The sequence below is a fragment of the Bubalus kerabau genome, chromosome 15 (assembly GCF_029407905.1).
Source record: "Bubalus kerabau isolate K-KA32 ecotype Philippines breed swamp buffalo chromosome 15, PCC_UOA_SB_1v2, whole genome shotgun sequence".
In the NCBI taxonomy this organism is placed as follows: Eukaryota; Metazoa; Chordata; class Mammalia; order Artiodactyla; family Bovidae; genus Bubalus; species Bubalus kerabau.
The window spans coordinates 40410681-40430757 of record NC_073638.1 but is presented as its reverse complement, the minus strand read 5'-3'; the positions used below and the strand labels follow the sequence as shown (position 1 = coordinate 40430757).

The following is a 20077-nucleotide window of genomic DNA, read 5'->3' as shown; positions in this document are numbered from 1 at the left end:
ACCTCCCTCCCTCGAGTTCTCTTAAAATGTCAGGCTGGCTATCTCATCCGAGAGCCGCTTTGTGCACCCGTGAGAGGAGGAGCCCTTTTCCTCAGCTGTGACTGCCTCTCCTGTGTTATCCCATCCATGCCCATGGCGAATGGTCCAGCCTCTTGCGGGAAGATGCCTCAGGTGGCCTCTATATTGACTAAGAAATTTAATGCAGCCCCAGCCCCCCACCACGATGGCTTTAGGGCAGACATTAGAGGTAGATGTCCGTTTCCCAGAAAAACCCTGGAGACCCCTCTTCCCTCTCTCGGGAGCATTCTCTTGTGCATGTGAGACATAGTGGTTCTTGGACTTTGCATCCTGGAACCTTCTTCCCCTAAGGAATCTGACACTCCTGCGCCTGTTCTTCCAAGTCCCAGGCTCTGGGCTCCAGGGCCTCTGAACTGGTCTCCAGCATCTTCCTCTCCTGACTCAATTTATAGAGTGGAGCTTCACTGATAAACCTCCCCTTTTCTTGATAAAATAAGGAAAAGCCACAACTCCGTAATGGAGAGCATATTCTTTCCTTGGTAGATTTCATACCAGTGAACAGCAAAATGACCGTGTCGCCTCCAAAGCAAGCTTGTCCTCCCCCGCCTTCTCCTTCTCCACCCTCTTCTTCCTCAACTGGTGACCTGAATGCCTTGGACAGTCCCTCCCTGTCTCAGGTAAGTGCCCTCAGGGCCCTGCACAGGCGTGAGGATGATGCCTGTACTCCCCCTACTTCCACGCTGAGCTCTGGATTCCTAGCATCCTTAGGTCACCCCAGTTGCAAAGCCAGGGCCAGAGAGATGCTCTGTCAAGAGCCCACCCCAGGCTTCTTCATTTGTACCTTTCACAAAAGTGCACTCTGCTCCTTCTCAGTCACCAAGGGCATAGCCAGCCACTCACTCACTCGGCAGACTTTATGAGGCCTGGAATCTGGGCTGGACTGTGGGGTGCAGAGATGCTTGGGCTTATGCTCTGCCCTTGATGACCTCACAGAGGGTGTTGAGGAGCTGGCAGCTATAGGGTGGCAGGTACAGAATGGAGAGGGCCTTTGGTCGCAGCTGAGAACCTTGAACGAGGGGTCGAAGAATTGATGCTTTTGAACTGTGGTGTTGGAGAAGACTCTTGAGAGTCCCTTGGACTGCAAGGAGATCCAACCAGTCCATTCTAAAGGAGATCAGTCCTGGGTGTTCTTTGGAAGGACTGATGCTAAAGCTGAAACTCCAATATTTTGGCCACCTCACGCGAAGAGTTGACTCATTGGAAAAGACTCTGATGCTGGGAGGGATTGGGGGCAGGAGGAGAAGGGGACGACAGAGGATGAGATGGCTGGATGGCATCACTGACTTGATGGACGTGAGTCTGAGTGAACTCCCGGAATTGGTGATGGACAGGGAGGCCTGGCCTGCTGCGGTTCATGGGGTCGCAAAGAATCGGACACAACTGAGAGACTGAACTGAACTGAGAACCTTGGAAGCAACATCCCGCTTGAATAGAAAATGGCATCACTGATATAGACAGGATTGGACTCTTTCCTTCAGTATGAATCTATCAAATCTCTGTTACCTGCCAGAGCCTGTTCTAGACTCTGGGAAGTAGAACATCCAAGACAGAATATTTCATTCTCCTGAGGAGCTCCTGTCCCATGACCAGAGCTCTGGGCAGGATACAACTATTCTTTCTAAAGTCTGTTATGTTCTCCCTCTGCCAAGGGCCAAGCTCCTGAATGCTGGCAATGATTGATTGCCTTCTCAATGGTGAGGCATGAATCAGGTTTTAAAGGGTCATCGTGCAGTCGCTAAGTCATGTTTGACTCTTTGACCCCATGGACTGCAGCATGCCAAGCTTCCCTGTCCTTCACTGTCTCCTGGAGTTTGCTCAGACTCATGTCCATTCAGTGATGCCATCCAACCATCTCATCCTCTGTTGCCCCCTACTTCTCCTGCCCTCAATCTTTCCCAGCATCAGGGTCTCTTCCTAAGAGTCGGCTCTTTGCATCAGGTGGCCAAATTATTGGCGCTTCAGCTTCAGTCCTTCCAATAAATATTCAGTATTGATTTCCTTTAGGATTGACTCATTTGATCTCCTTGCTGTCCAAGGGACTCTCAGGAGTCTTCTCCAGCACCACAATTCAAAGGCATCAATTCTCTGGTGCTCAGCTTTCTTTATGATCCAATTCTCACATCCATACATGAAAAACCATAGCTGAAAGGGTTATTGAAAGATCCCAAAGTCTTTCCTGCCACCACAGTTCCAAGGCAGAGGGTAGTTGTCTCTCTTTAATGGTCTCCAATGAAAAAAGTCTTGGTTTCTTGGTTGTTGGAGGACCATACCTATGGATAGAATATGCCTGTTGGTAGGGACCATAGCTGAGCCTCCGTATGTGCCTGGCCTCACCCATATGGGCCAGGCTAGCCCTGCCCTCACTGGCCCGGGAGCTTGTCAAAGACTTTGCCTTCCCTCTGGCTTTCTACCCACCTAATCTAAGGCTCAGGTAAGCCTTTGATCAGTGATATGGAGGCTCTGGGCCAATTCTAGCCCATTCCAAGGTAGCCATTTAGAAGGAAGAGTGGCCCTCTGAAATCACCCTAGACAGAATTCTTTTTGACTTTGGGTGTCTGAGATCTGAAGAGAGGAAGGGAGGGGGCTGTGGGATGCGATGCACCTTCCTCCTGTAAGTAAATGTTGGGAGCTTCTAAATCACTGCTGGTTTTTGCCTGTCCCTTCCAGGTGACAGTTTCCAACACCGCCTCACAAATCTCCAGAGGTCATTTCAGTCCATCCACCCCCATCTTTCTGAGGCGTGCCAAAGCCCATGGACCACCCAAGGATCTCCCCCTGTGTCTGCCTCGTGGGCATGTACTGGAGCGGACAGAATACTGCCTGTTGAGGCCTGGTGGAAACAGCCTCCAGAGCTCCAGGCCACCCAGCCCTGCAGAGATGGCTTCTGATGGGTGTCAGGAGGCAGTGGCCCCTCCTAGGGACATCAGAAGCATCCACAGAGGCCCACACCCCGTTGAAGGGAAGGACAGGTGCTTGCCAGACCACCCACTGTCTCCCTGGGCTGGAGAGGAGCCTGGAGAAGGGAGTACCAGACCCAGGAGGGTAGAGGATGGTGGGTTAGAGCTGGCAGAGGAGAAGTCAGGCCTAAAGAAGTTGGTTCTCACTCCGGAGCAGAAGACTTGGTTGTTGGATTGGAATGACTCCAACCTTGAGAACTTGCACCTGGAAACCGGAGCACGACTTTCCCAAAAGAGCACTAGAAATGGTACAGGAGGCCATGTGCTGAAACCAGTCTGCCCCTTGCTGCTTCCTCTGGCAGAGAAAGACACCTTGCCAGCCCAGAGACAGTCTCAGGAGAAGATGGGGGCCCCAGCTGAACGGGTTCCTGGGGAGCGAAGCGTGGCCCCACCCAAGTCTCCACTGCGGCTCATAGCCAACGCCATCCGGAGGTCCCTGGAGCCGCTCCTCCCCAACTCTGACAGTGGGAGGAAGGCCTGGGCCAAGCCAGAGTCAAAGACTTTGCCCACCAGCCCACCTCATGCTTACACTCGCTCATTCAGCTTTCGGAAAAGCAGCTCCAGTAAAGACAGCGATCAGCCATCCCCCAAGAGAGACGTGGCAAGCAAGGCCTCAGCCTTCTTCTCCCTGGGCTCCCCGACTGCAAGGACTGCCCAGCCCTCAGCCCCGAGCCCTCCTGCCCCCGCCCTTTGCACCCACAGTTTGCCCAGCCGGTCATCCAAGGTGTTTCCTGCACTTGTGCCCCCACTCTGTGGCAAGATGGAAGATGTCCCCACACTCCTGGAGAAAGTGAGTTTGCAGGAGACAGTCCCAGATGCTTCCAGGGTTCCCAAAAAAAGGACCTCACTCTTCTCCTCCTTCAGACTCAAAGACAAATCTTTCGAGAGTTCCCTCCAAGAATCTGGACCAAGAAAGGACTCCCAAGACCTCTTCAGCAGCCCCAAGGGGAAGGTGCAGCCCATGGGCAATGCCCAGCCCCCAGAGAAGCAGGGGCAGCCAGTCAGTAGCACCTGCCTGGGGCAGAGGATCCGTCCTCTTTCTCCAGAGAAAGATGCAAGTAAGTGCTTCTTTCCTAGCAAAAGTCTCCCATTCGTGCGGGGCAGTTAGTTATCCTTATTGGGTTAATAAGTAGCCGTCTTTCACCTCATTTTGCTTCTCAAATTCTGACAAAAGTAGGAAAACTTGAGTTTGGAAAATTTGGAAAAAAATCTGAAAAAAATTAAATTTGAAATTATGTTGTATAAAGTTTTGAAAGAGACAAAGTATCAACCATAATTCCTCCTCTTTCTCACTCATTGACCATATGAATATTTTTCACATATTTTGTACGTAAAATTTTATATCTTTTAAATCAACATTCAACATAGATATTAAGTCAATTACCTTATATTCTACACAAATGTGGTTTAATGGCTGTAGAATATTCTATAGTGTATATGTTATTTAATGAACTATTTTCTTATTAACTTATATATTTTATATGAATATATTTTTATTTTATATATGGTATTGAATGAACATTTTCTGCACATAGCTTTTTCTTTCCTTTTAATGATATTTTTAGGATAGTTTCCAAGAAATGGGATTGCTAGTTGAAAGTGTGAATTTTTAAAGATTCTTAACTGACACCAACAAATTATTTTTTAAAACAGAATTACATGGGTAAAGACTTCATAGGTTCTCTCTGTGTTATTTCTTACAACTATACGTTGTAAATTTTAGTTAAAACAAGGGAAAGGGACCAGTTTATATTTCACCATTAATGATGGGAGTACCTTTTTCACAACACCATCACCTGCATTAAGTATCATATTTTTTCTATGTTACTATTTTACTAGTCAAAAAAAATTGGTGTCTCTTTTAAACTTGTGTTTTTTTAATTACTAGCTTAAACACATTTATGTATATTTGGCTGCCAGTGGAACCTTGGGTTTTTTAAATATTTAAATCTTTGTATAATTTTTAAAATTATAAAATTAATTAATATATCAATAGATCAGAATAATTTAACAATAAAGAAATATTTTTAGAATATAACGTGTAATCTCTCACCCTGCTCTCCTCCTTGCAGTGGGGGTACTTACCCTTAAATAGTGTAAACAACATGATTTCTTTTTTGCTATTGATATTTGTTTGATTGCTTTAAACAAACTGATTCTACTGTCCCTATTGTTGAGAACTTTATTTAACTTTTAAAAAATTTAACTTTTATCTTGGAACTTCAGTTTTCAAGCAAAAATTATTTCTCTTCTGGCACTTTAATCAAAAAGCTGTGTAAGTCAGGGACTTGATTTTGGTCTATTCTAAAACCAGATTAAGTAGAGAGTCTGTTGCCTTAAAAAAAAAAAAAAAAAAAGCTGTATTGATTAACAATAGACTTTATTTTCAGCAAATTCAGGATAAATATGGACAGACCAGAATGTAACTATGCCCTTTTTATTACATCATAAACTTCAATGCGTTGTGCATTTTTTGATAATACATTCACATGGCTCAAAATAAAAGGGTACAAAAGGCATAAAATGAATAGTCCTGTCTTCTGTCTCTGTCCCTAAGTCATCCAGGTCCTATCCCTGATGACAGACACTGTTATCAGGTTCTTGGGCATTCTTCCAGACAGAATTTATGAATAAATGAGCAAATTTACATATCATATTCTTTCTTTTTCCAGAATTAATAGCATGCTATTGTATTGTACACACTGTTTTTGAACTTGTAATTTTATTTTGGAGGTCAATCTGTACTGGTACATAAAGAACTTTCTCCTTCATTTTATGGTTGCGTGGTATTCCATTGTGTTGATGTGTTCAATATCATAATTGATGTAGCCTGTCCCCTATGGTGGAAAGTTTAAGCATTTCAAATCTTTTGCTATTGCAAACAGTGCTACGATAATGAAGAACTTGGGCCATTTGACATATGTGTAAGTTTGGACAAATTTCTAGGAACGGAAATGCTAGAACAAAGCACGTATGAATTGAGAATTTTGATAGATACTGACAAATTGTCCTCCATCAAAACTGGGCTGGTTCACCCTTCCAGCAGCAGAGAATGAGAGTACTCTTTCTACACTTGCGCTAACCAGTGTGTTACCCAACTTCAAAAAAATCTTTACTAACCTGACTGGCAATAGATAGAATGTCTTTTCATATAATAAAGAATCATTTGTATTTCCTTTTCTGTGAATTGTTGTTTCTTTATCTTTTTTTCTGTTGGGTTGTTGGTATTTTTCTTGATATTATGTAGGGGTTTTATGAAAAGGGATATTTAGCTTTTTTCTTGTGATATAAATTACAAATGCTTTATCCAGCTTCTTGTTTGTGTTTAACTTTGTTTATGGTGATTTTTGTCACATGAAGTTTTAATTTTATATAGTAGTTGTAGCAATTTTCCATTTTATCACTTTTGAACTTTAGGTTTATACTGATTCAGAAAGAATTTTTTTCTAAGTTTATAGAAGAATCTTACAGTTTCTTTTAGTCTTGTTTGTTTTAAATTTTTTACATTCATATGTTCACATGAAGAAATTACCCTAGTATAAATGTGAGCTATGAATCCAACCTTCTTTTTTTATTATGTCTCTTTGGTTACCCTAACATAGTTTAGCAAATAACTCGTCTTTTCCTCTCTTATGTGAGATAACATCTTTATCATATATCTGATTCCTGTACTTGGACTGATTTCCACACCATCTATTACCTTCTCTTGAGTTGTCTGTTATATATCAGTACCACACTGTTTTAATTATTTTCCTTTATATATTTATACATTTAAAATTTTCTATATTTTACCATCTGGTAGGAAGAGAATTCTGTTACTGATCTTCTCATTCAAAACTTTCCTGGCTCTCCTTGTTTGTTTGATATTCTATATGGACTTAGCGTTAGCTTGTCTATGTCCCTAAAAAATCCTAAAGAGTATTTTTATGGAGTTAACTTTACAAACTAACTTGGAATCTAGTTACAATCTTATGATATGAATTATCTTTCCATTTGCTCATATCTTTTTTTATGACCCTCTGGAATATTCTAAACTTTACGTCATATAGATCTTACATATTTATTGTTGTTTATTACTAGATATGTTCATTTTTGTTGCTATTATAAATAAGATAGTTCCTATTTTATCTTCCTACTAGTAAATATATGAAAGTTATTGATTTCTATATAGTAATTTTCCACCCATCCATTTTTACTGAATTCTCTTTGCTTAAAAATGCTTTTTAATGACTTCTTCTGGGTCCTACCCAAATATACAATTATAACTCTACAGATGATAATTTTGCCTCTTTTGCATTATGTACCACTAACATATGTTGTTTCCTTGTTTCTTTGGTTTCCACAATCTCCAGAACAGTATTAAGGTAGTGATATGGTTCCCATATTCTTAACTTTAATGAGAATTCATCTCATTAAATGTTTTCCCATTTAAGCATAGTGCTGGCTTCTGTGTTGACACAGATATATTTATTCATATTGAGAAAATAGCCATCTAGTCCTATTTTTTAAAGTATCTTAAATCATGAATGGATGTTCAGTTCAGTTCAGTCACTCAGTCGTGTCCGACTCTTTGCAACCCCATGAATTGCAAGACGCCAGGCCTCCCTGTCCATTACCAGCTCCCAGAGTTCACCCAAACTCATGTCCATCGATTCGGTGATGCCATCCAGCCATCTCATCCTCTGTCGTCCCCTTCTCCTCCTGCCCCCAATCCCTCCCAGCATCAGGGGCTTTTCCAATGAGTCAACTCTTCACGTGAGGTGGCCAAAGTATTGGAGTTTCAGCTTTAGCATCTGTCCTTCCAGACACCCAGGACTGATCTCCTTCAGAAAGGACTGGTTGGATCTCCTTGCAGTGAAAGGGACTCTCAAGAGTCTTCTCCAACACCACAGTTCAAAAGCATCAATTCTTCAGTGCTCAGCTTTCTTCACAGTCCAACTCTCACATCCATACATGACCACAGGAAAACCCATAGCCTTGACTAGATGGACCTTTGTTGGCAAAGTAATCTCTCTGCTTTTGAATATGCTATCTAGGTTGGTCATAACTTTCCTTCCAAGGAGTAAGCATCTTTTAATTTCATGGCTGCAGTCACCATCTGCAGTGATGTTGGAGCCCAGAAAAATAAAGTCTGACACTGTTTCCACTGTTTCCCCATCTATTTCTCATGAAGTGATGGCACCAGATGCCATGATCTTCGTTTTCTGAATATTGAGCTTTAAGCCAACTTTTTCACTCTCCTCTTTCACTTTCATCAAGAGGCTTTTTAGTTCCTCTTCACTTTCTGCCATAAGTGTGGTGTCATCTGCATATCTGAGGTTATTGCTATTTCTCCCAGCAATCTTGATTCCAGCTTGTGCTTCTTCCAGCCCAGCATTTCTCATGATGTACTCTGCATATAAGTTAAATAAGCAGGGTGATAATATAGTTGAACTTTATTAAATGTCAGCACATTTTGAGATGATTGCATACTTTTTTTCTCCATAGTTTAATTAATATTATGAGTTATGTAATAGATTCACTGATATTGAGCCATCTTTGCATTGCTGAAATATGACCATTTGGTCATGATATCTTATTATTTAATGTATTTTTCTATTCTGTTTGCTAATATTTTATTTAAGGTTTACATCATATTCATAGTAAGAATAGCCTTTACTTATATCACATTTATGTGACTTCTTTTTGTGCTGTTTAGAATAAGGTGGAGTAGGGAATTCCCTGGTGGTGCAGTGGTTAGGAATCCACCTTCTAATGCAGGGTACATAGCAGGAAACTAAGATCCCACATGCTGGAGGACAATTAAGTCACAACTACTGAGCTCCTGAGCCACAATTAAGACCCGATGAAGTAAAAAATAGATAATAAATAAATATTTTTTTGAATTTGGGATAAATGTGTTTTCCTGATTTATTTATCATGGAGACCTTCATTAATTTATATTCCTTAAAGAAATAATGTGAATTCCTTACCTTAGAACAGAATGGAAATGCAAAGAACGGAATTAGGTTAAGGCTGACCAGCTCTGAAAATAATACCTGTACCCATTGTTATTTCAATAGCCAGGACATGGAAGTAACCTATATGTCCATCAACAGATCAATGGATAAAGAAGATGTGGCACATATTTAATGGAATATTATTCAGTCATAAAAAAGAAATGAAATTGTGCCATTTGCAGAGATGTGGTCATGAAAACAGTCTTTATTGACCTAGAAGCTGTCATAAAGAGTGAAGTAAGTCAGAAAGAGAAAAATAGATATCATATATTAACATATATATGTGGAATCTAGAAAAATGGTACAAATAAACTTATTTGCAAAGCAGAAATAGAGACACAGACATAGAGAACAAACATATGACAACAAGGAGGGAATGGGGTACTGGGATGAACTGGGAGATTGGGATTGACCTACACACACTGTGTATACACCCAATATATAAAGAGGGGCTTCCCTGATGGTTCAAGCAGTAAGGAATCTGTCTGCAATGCAAGAGATCCAAGAAGACACGGATTCTATCCCTCGTTTGGAAAGATGCCCTGGAGGAAGAAATGACGACCCACTCCGATATTCTTGCCTGGAAAATCCCACAGACTGAGGAGCCTAGTGGGCTACAGTCGATGGGATGGCAAAGAGTCAGTTACGACTGAGTATGCATGCACAATGCATAAAATGAACGGCTAATGAGAGCTTACTGTATAGCACAGGAAATGCTACTCAGTGCTCTATGGTGACCTAAATGGGAAGGAAATACAAACAAGAGGTGATATATGCGTATGCATAGTTGATTCATGTTGCTGTACAGTAGAAACTAATACAACAGTGTAAAGCAACTATACTCCAATACATTTTTTTTTAAAAAAGAGCTTTGTGTTTCTGAGGTCGTCTTAAGTCAGTATCCTAAGAATGTAAAGATTTTACCTACTCTGTCAAATTAAGTCCATTTAGTTTCCTTGTATTTCCTTGCCCTTGCCCAGCCCACCAAACACACACACACACACACACACACACACAGACTCACACTCAAAGCTCAGTTTACATTTAACTTGCTACTGCACACTTCCATAAAGTGTAGAGAGAACCAGTATTCAAATGGAAAGTGAGAAACTTTCAAAACCTCAAATTTATGATCACTTGAATAAAAGCCAAATGAAATTTAATTTTTCTTATTTTTACAACATATTTTGCCAAGTAAACTAATGTAGACATAAACCTCTCAGTCTTTAAGTTACTTTGGGGCATAGACTAATTTCAAGCACTTTCTGCCAGTGCCAGTTTTATACCAACAATTTTAATACTAATTATTGTTCCTATACGTAATTGAACAAAGCACCCTGAGAACCTATTTTAAAATTTTTGTGTAAAATATTTATTGCAGTATAAAATGCATACACAAATATTAAGTGCAGAACTGATGAATTTTTGCAAAGTGCACATTTGTGTAGTCACCTTGGAGATCAAGATGTAGAAGACTACCAACATTCAGAAGCCTTCGTCAGGTGTCTCCCCAAATACACGTGCCACCCAACAAAAATACCATCTGACTTCTGTCATCTTAGGTTATTTTTGCAGTTTTTTGACTTGATAAAAGTTGCATTGTTCAGTCTTGTGGTAGACAAAATTCTGAGAGGGCCCCATGCTGCCTGCCTCCCATATACTTGCCCTGTATAATCTCATCCTCTTGAGTTTGGTGAGATGTGGATATGATGGATCTCATTCTGTGGCTTAACTTATGGGATTTTGCAAATGTGATTACATTTCAGACCAATTGAGTTTGAGTTCATCAAAAGGGAGATGAGTAGGCCTAACTTAATTGAGGCTTCCCTCATGGCTCAGTTGGTAAAGAACCCCCAGGTTGATTCCTGGGCTGGGAAGATCCACTGGAGAAGGGATAGGCTACCCACTCCAGTATTCTTGGGCTTCCCTTTTGGCTCAGCTGGTAAGGAATCTGCCTGCAATGTGGGAGACCTGGGTTTGATCTCTGGGTTGGGAAGATCCCCTGGAGAAGGGAAAGGCTACCCACTCCAGTATTCTGGCCTGGAGAATTCCATGGACTGTAAAGTCCATGTGGTTGCAAGGAGTCAGACACCACTGAGCGACTTTGACTCACTTCACTCACTCACTCAGTCGGATGAGAACTTAACAAGGGGCTGGGCCCTTCTGAAGTCAGAAATTCGAAGCATGAGAAAGACATGGTCCTGCTGGCCTCAAAGGAGTAACCTGTCATTGTTGTGAGAGGGCTTGTAAGCAAAAGGCCTCAAGGAACTATAGCCAGCTGACAGCTAGCAAGAAACGGACTCCGTGTCCTACAACCACTAGGAACTGGACGCTGCCCACAACCTGAATGAACTGGAAGAGAACTCTTAACTGCAGAGGAGACCCCAGCCCAGTGGATACTTCAACTGCAGCTTGTGAGACACTGAGCAGAGGACCCAGTGGAGCCAGACCTGTACTTCTGACCTACACGGCTGTGAGATAATCAGTGGGCGCCATTGTAAACTGCTGCACTGGTGTTCACTGCTCCCACAGCAATGGAAAACTAATACAAGTGTGTGCTCTTTGGGGCCTGCCTTCTTTCATTAAACATTATGGGCAGAGCAGGGGGAGGCAGGGATCCGTGTCCATCTGCATTGTAGTGGTTCCCACTTTTCCGCCCCCGCATTTTATGCTCTTGTATGAATATGCCACTCTTTATTGGTGCGTTCTGATGCTGGGCACTGAGGTCGTTTCCAGTTGTGAAGAACGCTGCTTTCAGCATCCCTATACATATTGTTTCTGTTGGGTATTGTCAAAGATAAAGCCAGATACTAGTTAGAATGTTAAGGACAGAGTTTAATTAGTAATTTGATGTCACAGTGGGGAAGAGAATTCAGTATCAACTGAACTGAGCTTTGATTTTGCCAGAGGTGGCTGGGTGTGTGACAGGGAGAATGAGGGAGTAGCAAGAGGGATAAGTGGGGTCTCAGGAGAGACAGGGAAGTGAGAAATCCCACAGGGTTCCTTAGTATAAATGCTTGCTACTCAGCTGGGTCTGTTAGCTGGCAGAGATTGAAGTTAGGATTCTGTCCTCCCCCAGAAACTGGAAGACAGGCTCTATCCTTCCTGATAATTACATTTGAAAGGGCTGGCTTTCTGGTTCTCCTCAGTGGTAGGAGATACATATATCTCTCAAAGGGACAGGTGAAAGATTGATAATTGTAAGCCCATTTTTTAGTAAAGGCTCTAAGAAAAGATGGTCAGGAGCCTATAGACAGATGTTGGCTAAAATGAACAATAAATGCATTGGTCTTGAGTTTTCTCAAGCAAGGACTTTAAGAGAGACTGAGCTGTTAGAAACTGTCAGTGTTTTAGACTTTGTCATGCAGGAAGAAGCGGGTATGCTAAACTATTTGTGTTGAGAGGATAGTTACTACGGGCCAAGGTTGAGGTCTAGTTGAGAAGAGGGCTCAAGGGAGCTTGGCTAGAGTGTGGTCGAAGAAAGACAATCATCATCAGTATGATCAGTATGCGAGTGAACTGCGAGGTCCTGGGGTTAGGCGTGATTGCTTTGCTTCAGCAGATACTGTCAAATGGTTTTCTAAAGTGATTGTACCAATATATATACCCTCCAGCAGGAAAGGAGAACTCCCCTTCACCCATATCTTTGCCAATACGCTGTAGTCTCAGTTTTGTTTTGTTCATGTCACTATTTTTATGGGTGTGGGGTGGTATCTCATTATGATTTTAATTGGCATTCACTTGATAATGATGTTGTGCTACTTTTCACATGCTTATGTATTGACAGATATTTTCGTGTATGAGGTACCTATTCAAGGCTTTTGTCCATACTTTCACTGTGTAGTCAGTCCCTTCCTGATTAGTTTGTAATCTGTGTAGACTCTGGATATAAACCCTTTGTCAGATATATATATATATATATATATTAATATTTTTTATACATTATATAAAATATCTCCTCCCACTCTTTGACTCACTTTTTCACTCTCTAAAGATGTTTTTGATAAACAAAGACATGTATTTTAATGAAGTCAAATTTAACAGTATTTTCCCTTATTGCTGATTTTTGCTTCCTATTTATGAAATCTTTCCTTATTCTGAGGTCACAAAGATACTGTTGTATGTTACCTTCTGGAACTGCACTGTCTAGTATGGTACTCACTCTTTCACACTTGAGATACAGCTAGTGTGAGTGAGGAATTAAATTTGAATTTTATTGAATAATAATGGATTTAAATTTTGCAACTGAAGCAATATAAAATATCTTTCTATTCCACTCAACTTTTTTCTTTTCATAGGATTACATTTCACTTTAACTATTAAAAATGCATTATCTAAATCAAGATATGCTGTAATTATAAAATATGCACCAGATCCTGAAGTCTTAGTATGAATGAAATAATGTAAAAGATCTCAATATTTTTATATTGATTATACATTGGAATGATAACATTTTTCAAATTGAGCTAAACATATGATTAAGATTAATTTCATCTGTTTATTTGTGCATTTTTTATTGTGGCTACTAGAAAATTTCAAATGACATACATGGCTCAAATTGGATTTCTATTGTCCAACATTGTTAGAGAAGCTTTATTATTTTATCTTTTATAAATAAATCTGTGACCAACATAGCATAGATTTTGGTATATTCTGAGAAGTAGGGTGAGCCTTTATTTTTTTCCATGTTGCTATCCAGTTGATTCAGCAGCATTTATTAAAAAGGCCCTCCTTTGCCCTCACTTCATTGTAGTGACGCTTGTCATAAATGAAGCAGGTTCATTTTTGAAACTTCTGTTCTCTTCCACTGGTTTGTCCGTCCTCGCACCTGAATCGCACTGTTTTCATTATGTGGTTTTATAATAAATCTTCATAGTCTGAAGTAAATTTTACACTTTGTTCTTCTTCAGGATTGTTTGATATTCTTGGCCTTTTGCATTTCCATATAACTTACAGAAGCAATTCATCAATTTCCACAAAAATATTTTCTGGGCATATGACTTGCATTGCGTTGGCTCCAGAGATAAATTTAGAGAGAATTAACATCTTTGCAATATTAAGCCTTCAAATTCATGGACATAATACATTCCTGAAGACTTCTGCAATTTCTGTCAGTGTTTTGTAGTTGTGGTAATCTTGCACAATTTTCATTACATATATGCCCAGTATCCAATATGTGTGTGCTGTTATAAATGATACAGTTTTAAACTGATTAAGTTAGAGACATTTGATAACTTTAGAATATTGTCTTCAGATCTAAGAACACACTATAACCCTCTATTTAGTCAGAGTTCTTAAAAATTCTGGATATAAGTCCTTCATCAGATATATGTTTGCAGATATTTTCTCCAAGCTAGTCAATTGTTTTTTTCAATTTCATCATCATCCAAAAAAATAGAAGCTTTTAATTTGATGAAGACAAATTAATTAATTTTTTTATAATTTGAGTTAGAGTTAAGAAATCTTTCTAAACCCAGAGTCACTAAGGCTCTCTCCTATGTTTCCTCTCAGAAATTTTACAGTCTTTAGCTTTGGAGCTTAAGTCTATAATCCAATTCTAATTAATTTTGTATAGTATAAATAAAAGTCAAAGTTTTTGACTATGGGTATCCAACTGTTACAGTCCCACTTATTAAAAAGACTGTTCTTTGCTCATTTTGTTACTGTAGCATCTTCACAGATAATCAGTTGACTATATATGTATGGGTTTACCACTGTACTTTCTACTCTATTTCATTAATCTGTATGTTTATCCTTACATTCTCCTGACTGCTATAGCTTCAGAGCAAGTCTTGCAAACACATAGTGGGAGTCTTCCAATTTTGTTCTTAAATATTATTTTTGCTATTGTGGGTTTTCTGTGTTTCCAAAAAGTTTAGCTTGTCAATTTCTACCAAATAAGCCTACTGGGATTTTGATTGAGGTTGTTTTTAATCTATAAATAATTTGGGAACAGTTGATACCTACTGAGTCTTTCAGTCCATGGAGATGGAATTTCTCCCAACACTTAAGTTTTCTTAGGTTTCAGTGTGTACTTCCTGCACGTATTTTGTTAAATGTATTCCTTAAGAACAACTGAACAACAATGTTCCTTGAGAGTTTCATATTTTGTTATTGCTGCTATTATAAGTGGAACGGCTTTCTTAATTTTCATTTTCAGTTGTTGTTGTTCAGTCACATAGTCATGTCTGACTCTGTGACCCCATGGATTGCAGCCCACCAGGCTCCTCTGTCCACCACTGTCTCCTAGAGTTTGCTCAAATTCATGTCCATTGAGTTGGTGGTGCTATCTAATTGTCTCATCCTCTGGCACCCACTTCTCCTCTTGCCTTCAATCTTTCCTGGCATCAGGGTCTTTTCCAATGGATTGTGGATTGGCTCTTTGCATCAGGTCACCAAAGTATTGGAGTTTCAGTTGCTAATATATAGAAACACACTTGACTTTTTATGTTGTGCTTGCTGAACTCTCTTATTATTCTAGTAGATTTTTTGGTGAGATTTTCTAATATATAATCATGTTGTCTGAAAATAAAGACAATTTAACATCTTCCTTTCTAGTTTGTATGAAAGTGAAAGTGAAGTTGCTCATTCATGCCCGACTCTTTGCGACCCCATGGACAGTAGCCTGCACCAAGCTCCTCTGTCCATAGGATTTTCAAGGCAAGGGTATTGGAGTGAGTTGCCATTTCCTTCTCCAGGGAATCTTCCCAACCCAGGGATCGAACCCAGGTCTCTCGCATTGTAGACAGACGCTTTACTGTCTGAGCCACCAGGGAAGTCCAGTTTGTGGAACTGTGTGGAAGTCCAGTTTGTAGTCCACCAGGAAGTCTAGTTTGTATACCTTTTATTTAATTTTATTGTACTGCCTGGGACCTCCTAAATAGAAGTGGAATGCTAAATAGAATAGATCATTGTCTTTTTAACCCAGTATCAGAAGGCTTTTATTTCACTACTAAATATATTATTTGCTATAGATTATATTTATTGATTTATAATATTATGTGTTTTATGTGTACAGCATTATATTTTGACCCCTATATACACTACAGCATACTCACCACCAAAGTTTTGGTTTCCATCCATTACCATAAAGTTGACCTTCTTTACTCATTTTCCCTCCCCCTACACTCTTCCCTCTGGTAATCAGTATTCTGTTCTCTGTATTTACATGTTTTTAATGTGCTTTCATTTGATTTGTTCAATTAATTTATTTTTGTATTCCCCACACCAGTTGCATTCCCCATATCATATGCAATCGTCTTTCTCCATCTTGCTTGTTTCACTAGCATAAAATCATCAAGGTCCATCCATGCTGTCACAAATGGCAAGATGTCATCCTTTTTTATGGATTCTATCATATGGGCTTCTCTGGTGGTTCAGCAGTAAAGAATCTGCCTTAAATGTAGGAGAAAGGGGTTTGATCCCTGGGTCAGGAAGATCCCCTGGAAGAGGGAAGGGCAACCCACTCCAGTATTCTTGCCTGGAGAATCCCATGAACAGAGGAGCCTGGTGGGCTAGTCCATAGGCTAGCAAAGAGTCAGACACAACTGAAGCAACTTAGCAGGCAGGCTGGATTCTATCATATACCACATCTATCTTTTCATTCGTTGATGGACACTTAGGTTGTTCTCATAACTTGGCTATTGAAAATAATGCTATGATGAACATGGTGTGGTGTATATATCTTTGGAAATTAGTATCTTGTGCTCTTTGGATAAATATCCAGAACTGGAATAGCTGGATCATATCTGTTTGTAATTTTTTGAAGAACCTCCATAATGTTTTCTGTTGTGGCTGCACCTATTTATATTCCCACCAACAGTATATGCGTGTTCCTTCTGATAGATATATAAATAATCAGATTTTCTATTTATTCTTATGTTAGTTTTGTGAGCTATGTTTTCCATTAAGTTTGTCTATTTTATCTAAATTTTCAAGTTTATTGTCACAAAATGGGTTTTGGTTAGTAGCTCCCTTTGATACTCTGTAGAACTTTTTATCTTAAGTATTGGTAAGTGTGTTTTTTGTCTCTTTTTTCTTAATTATTCTTGATGGAGGTTATCAACTTCATTCATCTTTTTAAGAAAAAGATTTTTGCTTTGTTAATATTTCTGCTTTGTTTTTATTGTCTCTCATAATCTGTTCTTATCCTGAGTATGCTCTTCCTTTTAGTTTCCTTGGGTTTGTTTAGTGGCTCTTTTTCTAGTTCCTTGAAGTATTAATAGATCTTACAGCATCAATTCTCAACTTTTCTCTTTTATGTAACGTGTACATTTAAAGCTACATTCTAGTCATTTTGTTGTACTGTATTTTTATCAGCCAGTTCAAATTTATTTTACTTCTTTTTTGATCTATAAGTTGTTACAAATTATTGCTTAAGTTCTAAACATCTACTTATATGTATTTTTAAATTTCTTTCTTTTTAATTGGAAGATAATTGCTTTACTGTGTTATGTTGGTTTCTGCCATACATCAACATGAATCAGCCATAGGCATACAAATGTCCCCTCCCTCCTGAACCTCCCTCCTACCTCCCACCCCACCCCACTTTCTATTTATACTTCTTATTCTTGGTTTCTAGCTTAACCTCACTGTCATCAGAAGATATACTATGTATGACTTCGTCCTTTGGAATTTGTTGATACTTGCTTTATGGTTTGGCATATTACCAATTTAGTAAATGTTGCATGTGCTCTGAAGAAATATTCTCTAGTTATTGTGGGGTTGTTCTCTGTCAGGCGGTTACATCACATATGTTAGTGTTTGCTCACATCTTCTGTGCCTTTCAGTTTGTCACTTGTACTTCTGACCGACTAGATATGAGCAGAGGTTCTTCCATTCCTTCCCTTGGGTTCAATAGTTTGCTAATGTGGTGTAGAACTCAACACACACTTACTTACACTTATTAGTTTATTATAAGGGATATGATAAAAGTCACAAATGAACAGCCTGAGAAGAAATACATAGGGTGAAGTCTGGAAGGATCCCAAGCACAGGAGCTTCTGTTCCCATGCAGCTGGGGTACGACACCCTCCCAGCCCATGGATGTGTTCACCAATCTGGAAGCTCTCCAAAATCTGTACGTTAGGGATTTTTATGGTGGCTTCATCACATAGGTATAATCGATTATTAGCTCATCTTCCAGACCCTCTCCCCTCTTGAGAGGATGGGTATTAGGGATAAAAGTTCCAAGCTTCTAATCATGGCTTAGTCTTTCTATTGACCAGCTCCTATTCCCAAGCCCACCAACAATCACCTCATTAGAACAAAACATACTCCTATCACCTAGGAAATTCTAAGGGTTTTAGGAGCCCTGTGTCAGGAATTGAGGTCAAAGATCAAATATTAGCAGAAACTGGGACAGAGACCAATACAGAAGGTCCTTGATTTATAATGGTTCAATTTACAATTTTATTTTATTTTTTTTACTTTATTGTGGTGCAAAAGCAATAGGCATTCAGTAGAAGCCATTCTTCGATTTTGAATTTTGATCTTTTCCCAGGCTAGAGATACAAGATGACATATTCTATAGAGAGCCACAGCTCCCAATCAGCCAGGAGATCACAAGGGTAAATAACTGATACTCTTACACTCATCTGCACTCAATCATTTGGTTTCCCATTTCAGCATAGTATTCAATAAACTATATGAGATTTTCTACACATTGTTATAAAACAGGCTTTGTATTAGATGATTTTTTTCCCAACTATAGGCAATGTAAGTGTTCTGAGCACATTATGGGTAGGCTAAGCTAAGCTATGACATTTAGTAAGTGAGATATGAAATGAATTTTCAACTTAACAGTATTTTCAACTTAGGATGGGATTGTCGGGATATAACCCCATTATAAGTTGAGGATTATCAATAGTTGTATTTCTTATTATTTTACACTAACTTACATTAAACAGTCAATTATATTTTAAAGAAATTAAAAACCACAAAGAAAAGTTATTTTTTATTTACCATTCTGAAGTTCTTCATTCCATCTGGTATATTCCTTCTGCTACAGAGTTTTCTAAAATTTTTTTATATCCATGTCTGCTAACAATAAATTATTCTAACTTTTTTTTTCCTTAAAAAAAGATCACCTTTATTCTTGCTTTAAGTTGCATGTGTTGTTTCACTGGACATAGATTCAAAAATTGACAGATGGTTTTGTTCTTTAAGCATTTTAATGATGCACTATTGTCTTTTGGCTTATTTCAGTTCTGACAAGATGTCCATGGATATTTTTATGTTTGTTTCCCTGTAGGAAATGTATTATTTTTCTCAGTCTGCTTTTAAGATTTTGTCTATATCTCTGGTCTTTGGCAATTTTATTATCATGAGGCTTGCTATGATTTTCTTTGTGTTTACCCTGCTTGTGGTTTTTTGAGCTTATTGAAGCTATGGATTTACAATTTTCTTTAAATTTGCATGATTTTCAGCAATATTCTGTCAACTATGTTTTCTGTTCCTGCCATTCTCCCTCTATCTCCTGGTTCTCCAATCACATGTATTTTAGACCATTTGATTTTGCATCACACATCACTGAGGTCTGTTCATTTTTTTCAGTGTCTTTTTTTCTGTGCTTCAATTTGGATAGTTTTTTATTTTATTGCTATTTTTTAATTTCACTGAATATTTTCTTCTTTAGTACTTAGTCTGCTGGCAGTATTTAGTCTGCTGTTAAACTGATCTGGTGAACATTTCATTTCAGATTTTATAATTTTCATCTTCATAGGGTCCATTTGATTCTTATAAAAATATTTTTCATTTCTGTCCTCATTCTGTTCATGCTTTCTTTTTAAATTCTTGAGTACATTAAAATAACTCTTTTTAAAATCTTTGTCTAGTTTCATGGGCTTCACTGGTGGCTCAGACAGTAAAGAATCTGCCTGCAATGTGGGAGACCTGAGTTCAATTGGGAAGATCCTCTGGAGAAGGGGAAGGCTACCCAATCCTATATTCCTGCCTGGAGAATTCCAAGGACAGAGGAGCCTGGCAGACTCCTTCAGATTTCAGAGTCAGACACAACTGAGTGACTTTCACTAACTCACTCAC

At 39.2% G+C, this 20077-nt stretch overlaps 1 protein-coding gene across 1 annotated transcript in view; it reads left to right on the top strand.

The window, feature by feature from the left end:
• The window catches only part of MICAL2 (microtubule associated monooxygenase, calponin and LIM domain containing 2), a 244115-nt gene that overhangs the window by 176651 nt on the left and 47387 nt on the right, over positions 1 to 20077 (top strand). Inside the window, exons 30-31 of the mRNA XM_055548613.1 lie at positions 562 to 695; positions 2746 to 4093. Coding sequence (XP_055404588.1) covers positions 562 to 695; positions 2746 to 4093 — 1482 coding nt within the window. The remainder of the gene's footprint in view (positions 1 to 561; positions 696 to 2745; positions 4094 to 20077) is intronic.